Source organism: Patiria miniata, unplaced genomic scaffold (genome assembly GCF_015706575.1).
Source record: "Patiria miniata isolate m_02_andy unplaced genomic scaffold, ASM1570657v1 HiC_scaffold_3, whole genome shotgun sequence".
Lineage (NCBI taxonomy): Eukaryota > Metazoa > Echinodermata > Asteroidea > Valvatida > Asterinidae > Patiria > Patiria miniata.
The window spans coordinates 39,658,691-39,678,445 of record NW_024037069.1 but is presented as its reverse complement, the minus strand read 5'-3'; the positions used below and the strand labels follow the sequence as shown (position 1 = coordinate 39,678,445).

At 41.1% G+C, this 19,755-nt stretch overlaps 3 protein-coding genes across 3 annotated transcripts; all 3 read right to left on the bottom strand.

Annotated features, from left to right (window-relative positions):
- Positions 1-1,822: 1,822 nt before the first annotated feature.
- On the bottom strand, positions 1,823-2,554 carry LOC119736803 (lectin BRA-3-like). The gene has a single exon (XM_038210812.1). It carries the CDS (start codon positions 2,552-2,554, stop codon positions 1,823-1,825), a length of 732 nt encoding a protein of 243 aa, XP_038066740.1.
- A 2,938-nt stretch (positions 2,555-5,492) lies between these two features.
- LOC119737187 (lectin BRA-3-like) lies at positions 5,493-8,883 on the bottom strand. The gene has a single exon (XM_038211363.1). It carries the CDS (start codon positions 8,733-8,735, stop codon positions 8,004-8,006), a length of 732 nt encoding a protein of 243 aa, XP_038067291.1. The 5' UTR covers positions 8,736-8,883; the 3' UTR covers positions 5,493-8,003.
- A 5,659-nt stretch (positions 8,884-14,542) lies between these two features.
- On the bottom strand, positions 14,543-18,115 carry LOC119737180 (probable carboxypeptidase X1). Its single transcript, XM_038211354.1, has 3 exons — positions 17,985-18,115; positions 15,982-16,175; positions 14,543-15,150 (listed from the first exon to the last, which is right to left on the bottom strand). Exons 1-3 carry the CDS (start codon positions 18,076-18,078, stop codon positions 15,004-15,006), a joined length of 435 nt encoding a protein of 144 aa, XP_038067282.1. The 5' UTR covers positions 18,079-18,115; the 3' UTR covers positions 14,543-15,003.
- Positions 18,116-19,755: the final 1,640 nt, after the last annotated feature.

Below are 19,755 nucleotides of genomic sequence, written 5' to 3'. Positions count from 1 at the left end.
TACTCAAATCCCCAAAACAATTAACCAAAGAGAAACCACCGAACCAATTCTTGATTATGACCGCCAAAACGCACCCCAGGTTACATTTGTCCCCAACTTCTAAATCTTGATGGCTTGGCATTATTTCTAAAAATCCCTTTAAGCATTTTATGTACGATTGGCCTAAAAATAGAGAATCGCCCAATTTAGGCGGTGCTTCTTTTTTCTAAACGCCCTTGTTTGTTTTTTGGTTCATATGCTGTGGAAACTAAAAGTTTTAATAAAAATGATAATAGGAATTAAAAGGTAGGTACATTTATTTCAACATTTGCTACCGTTTGTTAACTCCCTCACTGCGTTGTTCTAATTATTAACTAATTACTTCTTTGACTGTTTAAAATAGTTTTATACATCAAGACTGAAAAGGTATCACGCGCAAGACATCGAATATTATTCTCCAGCGAGTTTCATGATTTTGGCTTTAAGAATGTTTTGGATAGAAATCCGCGTGCAAGTTTATGTTCGGAATACAATCTCAACCCACGGAGAAAAGATGGACTTTGCTAATATCTGTTCTGCTGACGTTCGACTGAGTGCAAGTTTATGTTCAGCTCCTATATAGTTCCATAAAGATTACAGTACGTAAAGAAAGTGACCAAAAAGTCATTCGTCTGCATACTTGACAATTCAGATATACATATAATCATTTATATTGACTGTCCTGAAATAAAGGAATTGATATTTTTACATAATTTTAGTTGATTTCCTTTACAAGTCGAAGAAGTACCGGTAACAGTTTGGAACAAATTTCTATTCTCTCTATGCATCGGAAATTCTGATGATTTGAATGACGAGTTCCCGCGTTTAATGGTAAGATTTCTATTTTAACACCACAAAAATTGTGCTGATGATTTTACTTGACGTGTATTCTACTTGAGCTGTTTAATCTTCTCTATAAGCTGAATTTTAGCACAGACACAAAGCTAGCAACAATTAACAAAGCTCTAAGATGAGAATTTGTCTATTAGTAGGACTATTGGTAGATTTACTGATGTCATACAATGTTTAACAAAATGTCGTTACAGTGGAACGCTGATGTAACAAATTTTATCGCGGGATCCACAGAAAGTGTTTGTAAACGATCGTTCGGTATAGTGATTTTGAACCGCGCGGTACCCTCTTTTGATCAACAGTGAACTGGCATTTCTCACATCTCGCGGCTACACGAGGAGTTGTCACAAAACTTTAGCAACGGGTGGATTCCCTTATATTCCTTGGGGAAATAATAGCCATCTTTCGCTCTTCAACATTCAAACATGATGTAATTATGGGTCGTTTGATGTTCGGGAATTAAGAGTGACCCACGTAGCATTTAATACATCCGGTAGATTTTTGTTAACCTGTTGACTTTTTTTCAACAACAATGGTCGGAACGTTTTGTACATCAAAACCGGAAGTCAGGGATGTTTGGTAAAGCCGATTGTTCGGTATAGCGGTGTTTGGTATAGCGGCGTTCCACTGTATCCGTACCCGTACAAGCTCTGTAGTCATGTTAGCTCACGGAGATGACCAGAACAGTTCTAATGATGCTCAATGCCTGTGATATTGAAGCACGTGAGAAGTCACATGACGGTGTGGTGTACAATCATCTATAAAGTGCAATGTGAAACTGATATGACTGAAGTTGCAGTCATTATTTATAAAACGTCAAATTGTGCAGTGCCCGAACCGAACAAACTAACAGCTTTAGTATATCAACCAAAATTGTGACGAGGTGTTTGAAAAATAGCATTGGCATCTACTTTCCAACTCAAAGTTTCAAAAGCAAAGTTTCCATCATTTATTACAAGTCAAAATAGTAACAGTTATCGGTTTCCTTGAAGTCGTTGCCGTCGGCCGCTTGACGAGTGACGTCATTGAGTTGACACATCTTTTCCCTCTTGGTACTCTGCCAGAGATTAAAGGAGCGGCATTGGGGATCGGCCAGGCACGCCCAGCCACAGGCAAGCACGCCATCTACCGTCAGATTCTTGATGTCGTGATGGAGGAGGCATTGCTGGGGGACACGCCCATCAGGACCGGTGATAGTGTGGTAGGCTGGTACCGCTGAGACCGTCATCTCGCAGGCTGCATGCTTGCGGTAGTTGAATCCGCAAGGAACATCGTCGGCCCAAGAGCCCCCGGCACCGTATACCGTCATCCGGGCGCAGTTGCGCTGGGTGTCGTTGTGTGGATTGCCACCATTCCAACTGCTGAAAGTCATACGTTGACCTCCGCACAGCCAGATACCCTCTTGGGCTGCATCCGTGCAGCCAATCCACAAACCGCCAGTCTGTATCCCAAGTGACTGCCAGATGACGTCGTTTTCTTCCCGCGAGTTGGGTACGAAGAGGCTGCTTCCCGGCCGGTTGCAAGCCTCCGATACCTCAAACCAATTCATCTTGTCTGGCAGTAAGATGTAACAAGATTGCTGCCATTTCAGCCAGCCGGGCGGGCATTGGGCGCAGTGGATGGCACGAGAACTGATCAGGATCACTGATAAAAGGCAAAATGCCTGTCGGGGCATAATTTCCATGTCGTTCGTCCTAATATTAAAGTAAAGATGTTAATCTGGTTTCGAAATTATAGACAACTGATGTGTCCCATGGCGGTCTGCAAATGGCAGGATACACTGTTACAAGTCAAAGAAACACAACAGTACTGACCAGTGGCGTACGCAGGATTTTTTCAAGGGGGGTGTTTAAAATTGGATGTCATCATTTATGACGCTAGAAATGAAGATGGTAAATTGTGTTGGCGCCAGAAATAAAAAAATTGTATCAGTGGGCTAAACTTAACGCTAAAATAAAAGTCGGGAGTTTGTGTTGGCGCCATCAATAAAAGAGGGTATATTTGGACGGGTTAAACTCGAAGGGCCGGGAACCCACGACCATCAGTTATCTTTTTGAGCTAAAGCATAGTAAATCGAAAAAAACATGGTCTGTGTCTTTAGAGTATATGATGAACATAATTGAATTAGGGGTCAATGTGGGCAGTCCCCTCCCTCAACAGCATTTTAAAAAAAAAAGAGAGAAGAAATTCAAGAAAAAAGTGACACGGGCTGCGGAAGTGCTAGGATCTGTTCTTGTAATTGGCTGAAATTACTCAGCTTCGTCCCCTGGATCTCATGATTCTCATCCGTTTGGAATCTTTGTGTAAACCGCCCCCACCCCTAAGGCTAAACTTCAGATACAGGATACATATGCGCTCTGGTCACAGGGGTGGATTCCGACTGCCATTTGCCGGGGGGGGCCTAGAATTGTAATGAAGGGTCCAGTACCTGCGAGCGCGTAGCGCGAAGCCCTTACGGCGTGGGGTCCGGGGCCCGCTTAAGGGCCCCGAAAAAATTTGGATTTTAGATGCTCTGTGGTGCAATCTGAGGCGATTCCTGGCCACTTCCACCGTTTAGAAAACGATTTAAACATCGAAAATTCAATTTAAATTTGATAGTTTTTTTGTTCTTTATAAAGTTTGTTATGTACTCAAATTTGAGATCCATGTTCCATCTCCGTATTTTTCACAATTTTCTATTTTGGAAAGGGATTTAGGCCACTTGTAGAGCCATTCGCTGCTGAAGGTACAAATAAGGTAGGGGCACCGCTAGGGTGAAATTATAGCATAGAGGGAATTTGGTCGGAGGACTAATGCGAGCGCGGAGCGCGAAGAACTGACGGCGTGGGGTCCGGGCGCGCGCCCCGGACCCCACGCCGCTTAAGGGCCCCGGGAAAGTTTGGACCGTAGATGCCTGTGGTGCAATCTGAGGCGTTTCCTGGCCACTTTCTCCTGATTTTTTTAGCAGAAATTTTTAAAATTACGAGGGGATATTTTGTTTCATTTGTTTCAAATACATATAGGCCTATATACTCTTGCTCCTATAAAGTAATTGTTCCGCGCTCGGTCACATAACTCTCTTTTCCCTCCATATTTTTACATGGCAAAGGGGGGTGTTTAACAGCCAAAACACCCCCCCCCCCTGCGTACGCGCCTGGTACTGACATATGACGAGCGTCTGAACAGCCTCATAACAACCCTCTACTGTCGACAGAGATCTTCCTCTCTGTGATGCCTCTACAGCGAGGTAAGTGCGTGAGGATATTGATCGTGCAATTAGCCATATTTGTTGACAAAAGACCGTTCCAACCAGACATCTGCCTTGATGAGTGTGGCCGATGATATTTACGCAGAGTGAATTTTGGAAGAAGATAGAAAACCACTTTCAAAATTTGTCTGGCAGTGTTATTGATACATCTTGCCAGTGACAGGCGTGGCCTTGGTCTTGCCAGGAGCAGAATGCTATTGGTTATCCGTGGTTGAAATAGTCGACATGTGCAACCCACCCCTGATATGGATAATTAAAAATGTTCCTGGCAGGATCCACGCTTGCTGGCATGACACCATGACATTTTTATATTGGCCCATGTAATGTAAATTGTTAAATGCAATCCGTGAAAATGAACATTTGCGTCTAATCTAACTTTATTTTCAATTTTCGTTTTCCACTTTTCAAGGGTACTTTGGTGGCTTTTTTGTTATTATGCTAATGCAGATTTCCATATACCTGAGCAAATGTTATGTGTCATTTCAGGCAGAAACCTCAATGTTATATTATTTCAGCGCCACGAGTTGTCAGAAGTTTGGATATTTTGCTGTTGTATTTCTTCGGTAGGTCGTTGTTGTGTCAATATACATGGCAGTATTAAGCCAATGAGCATACTTTCCTCACAAATGTTATCAATCAGCATATCTTTGGGTTCACCCCTAAACTGAACAGTGTCTTATGACATCACAGTAACAGCGCCCTTAGTTGCCCAGAAAAGCATGGACAATTTTGAATGTTTAATTAGAAGTGCAATTTTCAATAACATTAACCAAAACGATATTGTTTTCATACATTTAAGAGGAGTAGAAAGTTGCACAGAATATGCTCCTCAGAAAGATTCATTGCATGGACCCATTAAAATTACTGTACATCTTATTCTGTACAAAGATGTACAGCCGTGCTACAGTCTGCTAGACAGTTATAATTAAAGAGAATATAGCACTTTCAAAACTAACTAAAATTTCATTCATTATGGACTTCAATTTATTGCCAGGCGTTTTGCCTCATGTAAAGCCTGTGTACTTGCACGAGGGAAGGCTTTGTCGCCCCTTGTTCAATTGTTGAACGTAAAGGTTACCTGATGTCTATCTTCAGGTCAGGAAACCAGACTGACAAAACCCGAAATTGTTGGTTTTACAGCACCCCCATTCGTTTAAAATACGGCCTAATATCTTTGAATTAAATAAAAATTCACTCAATTGTATCCAAACCGTACGAAATGAATTGGAAGTCAACAGAGCAAATGTTGGAATCATACAGACTCTTCAACAAATCTTGCGCAAAATGAAATCAATTCGAGTGTCAATTTCTTCACCAACATAACCTCCAGTTTTAATTTTATTAAACACTCATCACAATGTCATATCGTGCGCGCGATATCAAAATTATACTACATGTACTCAGAATATACCTTTTGGGGGGCAAATACACAATATTCAACAAACGCTGCCAAAAACTTAATGCGAGCGAGTGCCCCTTTCTTACATAAGGAGGATTTTAATTTTTTTTTGCACGATCTGTTTCCAACCACGGCTTAAATGTGTGACATTGTGCCAGCACATACAAATAATGCACAATGTTTTTCATACAAATGGGAAATTAAAAAAAAGACAAAATTCATAAAACTCATTCCGTGGGATCAGATAACAATCACAAACCGTTATTAAACAAAATAATGGGTCTTAAATTATAAACGTCTCGTAAATATAAAAGAGACAATTTTTTTATATGACTTACCGGTACATTACTGAATAAATGTAAGTTATGACACATTATCATGTCAACGATTTTCCAATTGATTTTTCTGTTGGCATTGGCTGATTGAAAGCGCCGCCACTACAACCTTGGAAAAGAAATGAATGAACCGTCACCATGACAATCAATTGCCTATGATCATAGCAAGCATGGGCCCGAAATGTCATAAAAGCTGAAATCAAGTCTCTTTGGTTTCATGTTGTATCATTGTTATTTTCCCCTATTGCGAACACCCTTTTCAAAACTCTCTAACGAGCAATAGGCGTCAGCTGAAAACAACAAACGACAACCACTCTTCCTCTCACCAAGAGCAGACGACACAAAAACAGTAGGGCGCCACCACGCGGCATCTTTGGTGAGGAGAAAAGGTTTACAAAAAGCCTGGTTACATTTGTCCCCAACTTCTAAATCTTGATGGTTTGGCATTATTTCTAAAAATCCCTTTAAGCATTTTATGTACTATTTGCCTAAAAATAGAGAATCGCCCAATTTAGGCAGTGCTTCTCTTTTATAAACGCCCTTGTTTGTTTTGGTGCATATGCTGTGCTTGGAAAATAAAAATGTTAATAAAAATAATAATAGGAATTAAAAGGTAAGTATATTTATTTCAACATTTTTTTCTGTTCGTTAACTCTCTCACTGCGTTGCTCTAATTATTAACTAATTACTTCTTTGACTGTTTAAAATAGTTTTTACATCAAGACTGAAAAGGTACACATTACCACGCGCAAGACATCGAATATTATTCTCCTGCGAGTTTCATGATTTTGGCGTTAAGAATGTTTTCGATAGAAATCCACGTGCGAGAATGTTCGGAATACAATCTAAACCCGAGGAGAAAAGATGGACTTTGCTAATATCTGTTCTGCTGACGTTCGACTGAGTGCAAGTTTATGTTCAGCTCCTATATAGTTCCATAAAGATTACAGTACGTTGAGAAAGTGACCAAAAAGTCATTCGTCTGCATACTTGACAATTCAGATATACATATAACCATTTATATTGACTGTCCTGAAATAAAGGAATTGATATTTTTTTCAATAATTTTAGTTGATTCCCTTTACAAGTCGAAGAAGTACCGATAACAGTTTGGAACAAATTTCTATTCCATGCATCGGAAATTCTGATGATTTGAATGACGAGTACCCGCGTTGAATGGTAAGATTTCTACTTTGACACCACAAAAATTGTGCTGACGATTTTACTTGACGTGTATTCTACTTGAGCTGTTTACTCTTCTCTATAAGCTGAATTTTAGCGCGGACACAAAGCTAGCAACAATTAACAAAGCTCCAAGATGAGAATTTTTCTATTCGTAGGCCTATTGGTAGATCTACTGATGACATACAATGTTCTAACAAAATGTCATTACAGTGGAACGCTGCTGTGACGAATATCGCGGGATCCACAGAAAGTGTTCGTAATAACGATCGCTCGGTACAGTGATTTTGAACCGCGCGGTACCCTCTTTTGACCAGCAGTGAACTGGCATTTCTCACATCCCGGGGCTTCACGAGGAGTTGTCACAAACTTTTGCAACGGGTGGTTTCCCTTGTATTCCCTGGGGAAATAATAAGCATCTTTCGCTCTTCAACATTCAAACATGATGTAATTATGGGTCATTTGATGTTCGGGAATTAAAAGTGACCCACATAGCATTTAATACATCCAGTACATTTGTTTGTTAATCTGTTGACTTTTTTCAACAACAATGTTCGGTACGTTTTGTACATTAAAACCGGGAGCCAGGGATGTTTGGTATAGCCGATTGTTTGGTACAGCGGTGCTCGGTATAGCGGCGTTCCACTGTATCCGTACCCGTACAAGCTCTGTAGTCATGTTAGCTCACGGAGATGACCAGAACGGTTCTAATGATATTCAATGCGTGTGATATTGAAGCACGTGAGAAATCACATCACGGTGTGGTGTACAATCATGTATGAAATGCAATGTGAAACTGATATGACTGAACTTGCAGTCATTATTTATAAAACGTCAAATTGTGCAGTGCCCGAACCGAACAAACTAACAGCTTTAGTATATCAACCAAAATTGTGACGAGGTGTTTGAAAACTAGCATTGGCATCTACTTTCCAACTCAAAGTTTCCAAAGTAAAGTTTCCATCATTTATTACAAGTCGAAATAGTAACAGTTATCGGTTGCCTTGAAGTCGTTGCCGTCAGCCGCTTGACGAGTGACGTCATTGAGTTGACACATCTTTTCCCTCTTGCTGCTCTGCCAGAGATTAAAGGAGCGGCATCGGGGATCGGCCAGGCACGCCCAGCCACAGGCAAGCACGCCATCTACCGTCAGATTCTTGATGTCGTGATGGAGGAGGCATTGCTGGGGGACACGCCCATCAGGACCGGTGAAGGTGTGGTAGGCTGGTACCGCAGAGACCGTCATCTCGCAGGCTGCATGTTTGCGGTTGTTGAGGCCGCAAGGAACATCGTCGGCCCAAGAGCCCCCGGCACCGTATACCGTCATCCGAGCGCAGTTGCGCTGGGTGTCGTTGTGCGGATTGCCACCATTCCAACTGCTGAAAGTCATACGTTGACCTCCGCAAAGCCAGATACCCTCTTGGGCTGCATCCGTGCAGCCAATCCACAAACCGCCAGTCTGTATCCCAAGTGACTGCCAGATGACGTCGTTTTCTTCCCGCGAGTTGGGTACGAAGAGGCTGCTTCCCGGCCGGTTGCAAGCCTCCGATGCCTCAAACCAATTCATCTTGTCCGTCAGTAAGATGTAACAAGATTGCTGCCATTTCAGCCAGCCGGGCGGGCATTGGGCGCAGTGGATGGCACGAGAACTAATCAGGATCACTGATAAAAGGCAAAATACCTGTCGTGGCATAATTTCCATGTCGGTCGTCCTAATATTAAAGTAAAGATGTTAATCTGGTTTCGAAATTATAGACAACTGATGTGTCCCATTGCGGTCTGCAAAATGGCAGGATACACTGTTACAAGTCAAAGAAGCACAACAGTACTGACGTAGGACGAGCGTCTGAACAGCCTCATAACGACCTTCTACAATCGATTCGTTAATGCCATCATGCCTGCCTGCATGGCCGCAATTTTTTTTTTTCTGCAACCAAGTATAGTTAAATGGTATTTACCATAATGCGCATGCGTCCGTTGGCAACGGAATATTTCTCAGACTTTCCTTTGTTTTTCTGTTAATCGTTTAGAGCCATGAATCAAAACAAGGTGAAGTTTACGTCATCGATCAGCAGGACTTGATTATAAACACAATTTAGGACAGAAAATTCACTTCTAGAGGAAAAAGGAAAAAAAAAATTTTTTTAATCCCGGAGTAGAACCGCCAGCCCTGCACCATCATGACCAGTGACCTAGCGTAGCAGGCCATAGACTGCCACAATCTCCGACACAAATCTAAAATTCAAGTATAAACTATTGTGTACGTTATTTGAAATCACAATCGTTTAACTAATTCACGCGATATGTTTCACGCATGCGTATCAAGGTAAATGACTTTACTAGCCTGCAGAAGAAAAAAAAAGCGCTGCTCATATCCACTGTTGGAGCGAATGTCGACATAACTTTGCCCGGTAATAATTATTGACAATAGTTAATTAAAAAAAGAGACCTTCCTTTCTCATTGTCTTGCCTCTGAAGCGAGGGTAGTGCGTGATGAGGAATGGAATATTGATTGTGCCATGAGGCCTATGTCCTGACAAAATAATTGTTCCTCAACCTGCCTTGAACTGTGGGCCTATTTTATTTTTGCAAGGTGAATTTGGGCAGAATAGTCACGGGAAACCACTTTCAAAATTTGTCGGGCAGTGTTATTGATACTTCTCGCCAGTGGGGGATGTGGTCGCCTTACCAGCCAGGGGCAGAATGCTCTTGGTCGTCGTGGTTGAAAAAAAATCGATATGTGCATCTATTTAACCGCGATATGGATATTAAAAAAAAATTGTCCAGATCATCGCTTGCTGGCATGGCCCTATGACATTTTACATTGGCCTATACGGTTACACCTGTACAATTGCAGGGGGGTTCCGATTTTTTGTCCAGTGATCGTTGATTGTTACCCTGATGATATCCAAAGAAATGAAGGACCGAGCAAAAGCAAGTCACTAATTTTGTGAAATCAATTTTTAAGTTGTCATTGTTAATGTACATCTCATTATGCACATATAGTTTTTTTTAACACCTGAAGTTTCTACAACTGTTACCTCCTTAAAATTAAACACACAAAAAATCCGATCAGAAAATCATGAAGGGAATATAAGAGCAGTCTAGCATGTACGCTTTCGACAAAATAAATCATTTTTTTCAATGAAAGATGATGTCTCAAAACCGCCAAACTCAATGGTTTGACTGGAATCCTGCTGCTGCACAATTTTAACGTGTTTTTAGATTGGGTTATGGTCAAGAATAAGCTTTATGTGGCCTCTCTGGACTCCCATATATAATTTGCACTAAGTTTAGTCGGGCACCATTTGCAGTCATCAGCCGACATTTGAAGCAAAAAAAATCAGGTAAAAAAAACCAGCCGCATCGCCGCACCACTTTTTGGGCAAGCTCCATACCAGAAACCGGAGACTTTTTTTTGCCTAATGGGTGATCATTTGTTTTTCAAACCACCACAAAGCCATGTACACACATCTTAATGGTTATCAACTATTGAACGGTCTTAAATTATAAACGTACAACGTAATATAACGAATGCGTTAAAAAAAATATGAAATTACTGACTGTGAATATGGCACATTATTATGTCAACGATTTTTAAATTGATTTTTCTGTTGGCACTGGCTGATTGAAAGTGCCGCCACGTTATTAAACAACCGTGAAAAAAATGAATGAGTCGTCACCATGACAATAAATTGTCTACGTTCAAGCAAAGCATGGGCTCGAAATCAATGTCATAAAAGCTTGGTAACCGACGAAAAATAATTTTGGGGAAAAATAAGATGCCACTTTTAGCATTCGTTATTAACGGCACGAAGGGCAGTTCGTTAAATTTGGACGTACTTGTCAGACACTGTTTAATGAACTTCTGTTGGTAGTGTGAAATTGCGAATGTGATACATTACTATTGTGTGACATCGAATGAAGAGAAAATAATTACAGGCCAAACAAATGTACTACCACCTTAAACTACCACCTTAAACTTGCAAAATCATGTGGTCGGACGTACAAAAAAGAGATGCAATTATTATCCACCACAAAACTCGTTTGGGGGCAACAACTCCAGAAATACAAGATTTCTTAAATTGAATTTTTGTATAGTGATTTGTCATTATGTTTAACATTAAGAGATTTAATTTTCATGAGAAACCGTCAAAGAATGAAGAAATATTGACCGTAACAATACAGTGTTTTAAGCGCAACAAATGCAATCCGAATGAAAATCAATGTGTATTTTTCGCGTGTAAAACATTACATTGTTACGATGATATTAATTTTATGGTTGGACTGTTACTCATGATATTCAATACACCTCTGTTACACATCGTGGTAAATAATTGCACGAAATTTCAGTTTAATACATCTTGTATTTCTTGAGGTATGTATCGGGAAATAAGTTGTTATTTTGTTCAATATTGCAGCATCCGCACCGACACTCGTTTATTTAATAGAGGGCGTGCCACATAAATAGTGGTCTCCATATTTATCCAGCTCCAAATTCGTTTGGGGGTGGGGCAGGTAATTCTGTCCCCCTGGTAAATGTGTCCCCCCGGACAAATTTACCGGCTCGTGACCCGGTAAATCTGTCCGGGGGGACACTTTTACCTAGGTAAACCTGTCCCCCTCTAGGTAAATCTGTCCCCCTGCACGACGTTAAATGTGTGTCCCCCCCCCCCCTAGTAAATGTGTCCCTGTGCACGCATGCGGTGATACGAGTCGTGTTCGTAAGCGCGCGCATCGCCGCAAGTACATGCTGCAAGATTTGTGGCAGCGTTTATCGCATGTGTATAATGTGTATCCCTCTACACGAAGGAAATTCATCCAATGAGAAATTTCGTTACGCGCTACGATGGGAACGCAGACCAATCCAAGTAGTCGTTATATCAATGAGGCGTCCACCGTAGAATAGGGCTACTGTAGTGCACGACCTTGCTGTAATTTCACCGTACTCCGAGTCCGAGTCGATCGAAACATAATTGTTCACATTTCACAAAGAGACCAAAAAGTTACTTTTATTCATCCTCATGAAGGGCAGACTAAAAAATTAAAAATGTATAGCTTGTATGAATTCATTAAAACAATAATTATATGGAATTACTGGCCTTCTGCGCTGCAAAACTAGGGGGACAAAAAAACCTGGAGGGGACAGAATTACCTGAAGCTGCACTATTGAACAAAAATAACAACTCGTTTTCCGATACATAACTCTAGAAATGCAAGATGTATTATTCTGAAATTTCGTGCAATTATTTTCCACGAAGATTTACAGAGGTGTATCGAATATCATGAGCAACAGTCCAACGATAGAAATAATATCATCGTAACAATGTAGTATTTTACACGCGAAAAATACACATTGATTTTCATTTGGATTGCATTTGTCGCACTTAAAACACTGCATTGTTAGGGTCAAAATTGCTTTATTGTTTGACAGTTTCTTATGAAATTAAATATTTTAATGTTAAACATAATGACAAATTACTAGACGAAAATTCAATTTAAAACATCTTGTATTTTTGGACTTGTTCCCCCCCCCCCCCCAAAAAAAAAAACAACCACCGAGTTTGGTTGTTGATAGTTTTCGAGACCACTATTTATGTGGTGCGCCCTCTATTGAATAAAAGAGTATCGGTGCGGAGGCTGCACTATTGAACAAAAATAACAACTCGTTTTCCGAAACATAACTCAAGAAATACAAAATGTATTAAACTGAAATTTCGTGCAATTGTTTTGCACGATGTGTAACAGAGGTGTATTGAATATCATGAGCAACAGTCCAACGATAGAAATAATATCATCGTAACAATTAAGTGTTTTACACGTGAAAAATACACATTGATTTTCATTCGGATTGCATTTGTCGCACTTAAAACACTGCATTGTTACAGTCAAAATTGCTTTATTGTTTGACAGTTTCTTATGAAATCAAATCTTGTTCCCCCCCCCCCAAAAAAAAAACCAGTTTGGTTGTTGATAATTTTCGAGACCACTATTTATGTGGCGCGCCCTCTATTGAATAAAAGAGTATCGTTGTGGATGCTGCACTATTGAACAAAATAACAACTCGTTTTCCGATACATAACTTAAAAAATACAAGATGTATTAAACTGAAATTTCTTGCAATTATTTTCCACGATGTGTAACAGAGGTGTATTGAATATCATGAGCAACAGTCCAAAGATAAAAATGATATCATCGTAACAATGTAGTATTTTACACGTGCAAAATACACATTGATTTTCATTCGGATTGCATTTGTCGCGCTAAAACACTGTTTTGTTACTGACAATATTGCTGTCTTGTTTGACGGTTTCTTGTGAAATTAAATCTCTAAATGTTAAACATAATGACCAATCACTAGACGAACATTCAATTTAAAACATCTTGTATTTCTGGAGTTGTTGACCCCCCCCCCCCTCCCCCAACGAGTTTGGTGGTGGATAATTTTCGAGACCACCATTTATGTGGCGCGCCCTCTATTGAATAAAAGAGTATCGGTGCGGAGGCTGCACTATTGAACAAAAATAACAACTCGTTTTCCGATACATAACTCCAGAAATACAAGATGTATTAAACTGAAATTTCGTGCAATTATTTTCCACGATGTTTTACAGAGGTGCATTGAATATCATGAGCAACAGTCCAACGATAAAATAATATCATCGTAACAATGTAGAAACAATTAAGTGCTTTACACGCGAAAATACACATTGATTTTCATTCGGATTGCATTTGTCGCTTAAAACACTGTATTGTTAAGGTCAATATTGCTTTATTGTTTGACCTTTCCTTATGAAACTAAATCTCTTAATATTAAACATAACGACAAATCACTAGACGAAAATTAGATTTAAAACATCTTGTATTTCTATAGTTGTTGCCCCCAAACGAGTTTGGTGGTGGATTATTGACGAAATTGCCCTAAATGAACATTCATATCAATTAGTCAAACACAAGCATATTTATAGGCTACAACATTTAAAACTTCTACGTTACTTGCAAGATGACTGCCACACTTGTTGATTTCCGACGAGCGAAAACTCACTCTATCCGACTGAAACTATTAAAACAACACGATTCAAAGTGAAATTCATTTGATCGGAAAGGCCGAGTTTTCAATCAAGTTTGGACTGCCGGAGGTGATTCTTTTTAAACTGGCTTCTTCAATCCAACATGTATATTGCTTTTCACTCTGAACCATCTATAGTCCCTTGTTTCACTCTTCAAGTAGGGAGAAATAAGGGAGCGATAGGCTAAGATTGTTAAACAATTAAGATAATTATTAAACATTTGCCAAACAATTCTCAATTTTAAAGCCGACCTTCGGATGGTGACAGCCCGATTGTCCAAAGGTTCGTTAGTCCGCCCTTACCATGGACCACTTGTACCCGAGGTACCCCACAAATATATAAAATGGGATGTTTGAAGGTTCGTTAGTCCGAAGGTTCGTTAGTCCGAAGGTTCAATAGTCCGAATGTTCGATAGTCCGAATTTTCGATGAGATTCGATAGTCCGAATTGACAGCATTGAGCATTCTTGTCAATTCGGACAATCGAACCTTGTGTGCTTTGAACCTTCGGACCATTGAACCCTTGTTTTTTTTCGGTTCGGACTATTGAACCTTCGTACTATCAACCTTTTTTCTAAATTCGTACTACCGAACATTCGGATAAATTAACCTTCGGAATATCGAATCTTCGGACTAACGAACCTTCGGACTATCGCATCAAATGTTCAGATTAACGAACCTTATTTCATTTTCGGACTAATGAACCCCCGGTTATGCGAAATTTGTGCGTTCGGACTATCGAACCTATGAACCTTCGGACTAACGAACCTTCGGACTATCGAATCAAAATGTTTGGATTAACGAACCCTATTTTATTTTTGGACTAACCCCCAGAAATGTGTGCGTTCGGACAATCGATCCTTCGGACTATCGAACCTTCGGACTATCGGGCGCACCCCCTTCAGATTGCTCCGCAGCCGAGCAGTTCAAAGCGAATGCAGATGCTCGTCGTAACCCAGTCGACCGGCAGTATGCGGAAAGACCGCAGCTGCAAAGGCGAGGGAAAGTAGACAGTCACCGGGGTGCAACAGTCGCTGTTGGCCTGAAACTAAAAACAAAGATGCGCGAACTGTACTATAACAACATAGCAAAGAAGGCGTTAGACTGTGAAAAAGGCCAATTGGTTTGGGGTGTTTGTCACGAGTCTAGAACAGTAAACTTTGATTTCTGTTAAATCGTTTACGCAACTTTCCTCTTTGAAGCAGTAGGCTAGGCTTGTTAGGGTGTCCTGAATTTCGATGTTCTGGCAAAAGGCCTATCCAACTTCTAAGACATTCGACATTTAAAGAAAAAAAGGATTTCATCGCTGGCTCTGACACCTCAAAAAAAGGATAATTGTAATTTAACACTAAAATGTGCTGAGTCACGTCGCATTGGCACATTTTTTGAAATGTGCTTCGCTGAGAATAATGCAACGCAAAGCTACAGTATAACGGTGGATTGTTGTCATTACTACATGGAGTACAATTTAAAAGCATTACGATCATTTAGCATTTGGGTCTATCCCAAAAGTAATATCTTAGGTTTATATACCAATTTGTTATTATTATTTTTTTTTTTAACTTACTTGGATTACATATTACGTAACACTACGTTAAATTATTCTGTCTGGCTTGCTGTCATTTAGGGGGGGGGGGGGGATCAAGAAATGTAGGTGATTTCAACGATCAGTCTGTTGACTGACTGCTGGAAATAAAGAGTTCTATTGACAAGATCGTGTCTTCCCGAAAAGTGTCATAACGGAGCTGAAATCTCAACAGGTAATAGGTTTTGAACATTCCTCTTTGGATTTTGAGTCATGTTATTATTGAAAATGAACACAATTCCTGAAAAGGGAATGATCCTAAAATGTCTTTATAAAGGTCTAGTCCAAAATTACCACTATCGGAGAGCCATCCTTGCCGACCACCTCACTCCAGTTGGTGCCATTCCCGTATTGCACGCTGAAGGACGTGGTGTAGGTACTACTGTAATCTCTCCCCTGTGTGATGAGGCCTGTTACGGTTACCGAGTCAGGTAGGTCGACGCGGATCCAGGCATTTAGGTCGATGTCTCCTCGAGTGCACCAGGCAGCTTCGGATACGGCACAAGAATAAAGAAGAGAACAAAAACAGGTGATCATGTCATTTTTTTAAAAACAAAATTCAATGTTATGGTCACGTGTTACCAACGTGTTTGGGTTGTCTGTCGGTTGCCTGTCAATGTAGCTTTACAGTGATTGACACGGTCTAGGAATTGAATTACAATTGGTACCTTTACAATTATTGGTACATTAAAACTTGGTAGATTTGCAATTCGGGCGATTCACAATGTAGTGCGCCACCAAGAGTTTGCCATGGCGAGTGAACTTTTCAAGTTTACGGTCGACAAAATATGGCCCATTTGAATGAGTGTCAGTAGACAACTTGAGCTATATATTGATAGGGGCATAGCGTTCTGCCGCCTTATAAAAAATCACCATATTGATACAAAGAAAATAAAAGGGCAAACATATACTCGAATCATACGCTTACGAAACTACTGACCGGAAAAAACGAACAATTTCAAATGTCCCGCGATAAGAATTTGTCGACCATTTCCCACAACGCACTGGGGGAAAAATGAACTCTACGTGGCAAACTATTGGTGGCGCTCTGCATTGTGAATCGCCCGAATTGGTACCAACTTTAAACACGACTCCTAAAAGGGCCGAATAAGGCACCCCCCCCCGAACTTTTTCTGCGATACCTTTGCAACTTTTTTCCCAACCCGAGCTCTCCTGACTTCTTAGCCTCGAGTCTTACGCAACTTTTGATACCAAAAACATGAATTTCCGACCAAGGGATGCCGCGCAGCGAAAAGAAAAATTATTCGGCGCTGCGGCGCGCCGTGAAAACTGAATTTCCCCAATATGTAGTGTACACAAAGCAGAATTACCATTGGTGCATATGAATAATCAATCAAAGCATAATTCCAAAACCCTTTAACCCTAAAGGGGCCGGGGGGCGGAATCCGCCCCCCCCCCCTCAACATTTTCCGCGATAGCTTCTAAAAAAAAAATTTCGCGGCCCGAGCTGTTATGACTTTTTAGCCTCGAGCTTTGCGCATCTTTTGATACCAAAAACATAAAAATCGGACCACGGGTTGGCACGTAGCGAAAAGTTTTCCAGCGCTACGCGCCGTGAAAACTGAATTTTCGCATATACGTCGTGTACACCGAGCAGAATTGCCATTCATACATATGAATAATTAATTAGCCATAATTCCAAAACCCTTTGACCTATAGTCATGAAATTTCTTGGGCATGTTTAGGAAGAGTTGCTCTATGCATGTGCTGAGTTTCAAAAATTTTCGTCACTCGATGGCCGAGATCTTAGGGGGGGCGGAATCCGCCCCCCCCCCCCCCCCCCCCCCCCCCCCCCCCCCCCGGCTGAGAGATGGTCAAAATAACCCGGCCCCTTTAGGGTTAACCTATATAGTCATGAAATTTCTTGGGTGTGTTTCTATTAAGTTGTTCTATGCATACACTAAGTTTCAGAATTTCGGAATCCGCCACCCCCCCCCCCCCCCCGGCTGTGAGATGGTCAAAATAACCCGGCCCTTTAGTGTTAATTGGCGGAAACTCTAATATCGTTTTGTTACTTTGTTTCACGTCTTATGTCCCATACAGGACAGTGGTGTCAATGTTATTGTCACTGTCATTGTAATACAACGTGTCCTCAGTTAAAAGAGCGTTCCGCTCAAGGTTAGAACAATTAAGGTTTAACTGAAATTTACTATATACTCAAATTAGGCATATATGTTACTCTTTGTTACGAAGATTCGACGATTAAAAGTACAAAAATTCACTTAGCTGACGGCTCAATATGCAGACAAAGCCAATGGAAGCAGATAAGGATTTACCGTGGGAGTTGAGACGCGCCATCTCTTTGCCATAGCCTGGATTGCCAACGGATGAAGTTGACAGGGCGCTGTCTGGAATGACACCAGACTCCATTCCCAGCGGATTGCGGCAAGCTGAAACTGCAGGGAGGGAATTATTAAGGGAGTAGGATCTTCGGTGACAAAAGTAATCTCTTTTTGGGGTGATTTATTATGCTCAGTTTGTCGTCGGGGGACTTTTAGGGGCATGGGGGCTAGGCACTTATAGGGAGCACCGCATCTCGAGGTAATATGCCCCACCCCTGCTCTTTCTTTGAAAATGACTGAAAAGAGTTTTTTTCGTGGAAACCATTCAGCGGTTACCCTCTTAAAAATATCTTCCAAGGTTCCCCTTTAAATTGCGCCCCCGTTACGCCACTGGTGCTATGGCTATACATTATCAGCTAGCGCAGCTTGGGAAAAGTGAACTGAAAATCTATTTTCTATCCTGAAAATACACACAAAAAACTCTAAGTTGGAATTAATTAACTTTGGATAATCACTGTGGAAAGTTTCTCAGCATGATATATCTCCCTCTGTATCTCTTTACATATTCTACGTCGCATTCAAGGACATAATGGGAAAGAAACCGCTACTTACGTTTGATTTCATCCGATCCGGAATTCGCCTCAACCCTGCATTTCGATCGAAATGCTGCGATTGTCTTTTCCTGGAGGGCAGTAAAATCCTCACCAGATGTAGCCCTTGTTATGACGCTGCATGATTCTCCTTCTACGGACAACGCCAGGAGAATGACTAGATACGGCGAGATGACCAGCCCAGGTAATGCTGCCAAATGCCAAGCATTTGCAGCCATTTTTAGCGGCTCGGCGCTTTTGACTCTCTTGTTTGTAACTCGGTTTGCAAGTGGCAATTATAATGAGGGAGTTTTCAATTTGCGTGTATATGGCTGCCTACTTCCATACACCGGTCAGTCATTTCATTAAATGGCACTTCTAAAGTCGTTTCCTTAATTACCAAAGCTACCGCCGCCGAAGGTAGACTTGATCATTTCAAGACGGTTAATTGGCCACTCGAGTTTTGTTCGTTTGTCAACGTAGCAGTACCTGGCTTGCGTCGTACGGGGACGGTTGCGTCGTACGGGGACGGTTGCGTCGTACGGGGACGGTTTAGACGATCACAAACAATATGTTTGTGATCGTCGGCTCCAATCAACGACTTACTCAACGGAGTGGTCGCAGCTTTGTGCACAACTTGCAAGACCTGCTATCAGATTTGGACGAAGCAGACCGATTGGTTAAGAGTGTTTATTTTTCGTTTTTCTGGGTATGCATTACTGCCACAAAGTACACAACACACAAGTTAAAGCAGGGCGTGGTGCGCACAGGGTGCATTTTGTGAAATTAATAATAATGTATGGACACATGACCGAGCTGTTGATGTTAGCGGCATCCGACTAACGACTTGACGGCAAGTCTAACCCAAGGCCACGGACACAACACGGAATCTGATCTAATAATCATCGTCGTACGTGCGTCCTTGGCGTCCTTCGAGAACTTCACTTGTTCGTTGGCCATTGTCGAGTGTAACAAAGCAGCCAATAATTACGCCATTCTTAATTACTGGAGCCTCGCGTTAAACGATATCCCCTTGATAATTATGTCGAATACGGCGTGCCGTCGTCAAGCATTGACTATATGTCATGTATTCAGGAGTCGGCCATATTTAATTGAAAGTGAGGTAGAATCTTCATTTTTGGAACTAGCAAAGAGAAAGGAATGCAATGACATAA

Excerpts from the sequence above, each read along its gene's own strand:
- LOC119736803 (XM_038210812.1), bottom strand. The coding sequence starts at position 2,554 with ATGGAAATTATGCCCCGACAGGCATTTTGCCTTTTATCAGTGATCCTG.
- LOC119737187 (XM_038211363.1), bottom strand. The coding sequence starts at position 8,735 with ATGGAAATTATGCCACGACAGGTATTTTGCCTTTTATCAGTGATCCTG.
- LOC119737180 (XM_038211354.1), bottom strand. The coding sequence starts at position 18,078 with ATGGAGTCTGGTGTCATTCCAGACAGCGCCCTGTCAACTTCATCCGTT. Across the intron at positions 16,176-17,984 it reads GGCGCGTCTCAACTCCCACG|CTGCCTGGTGCACTCGAGGA; the intron begins GTAAATCCTTAT and ends CCGTATCCGAAG. Across the intron at positions 15,151-15,981 it reads AGGATGGCTCTCCGATAGTG|TTTCAGGCCAACAGCGACTG; the intron begins GTAATTTTGGAC and ends CTTTGTTTTTAG.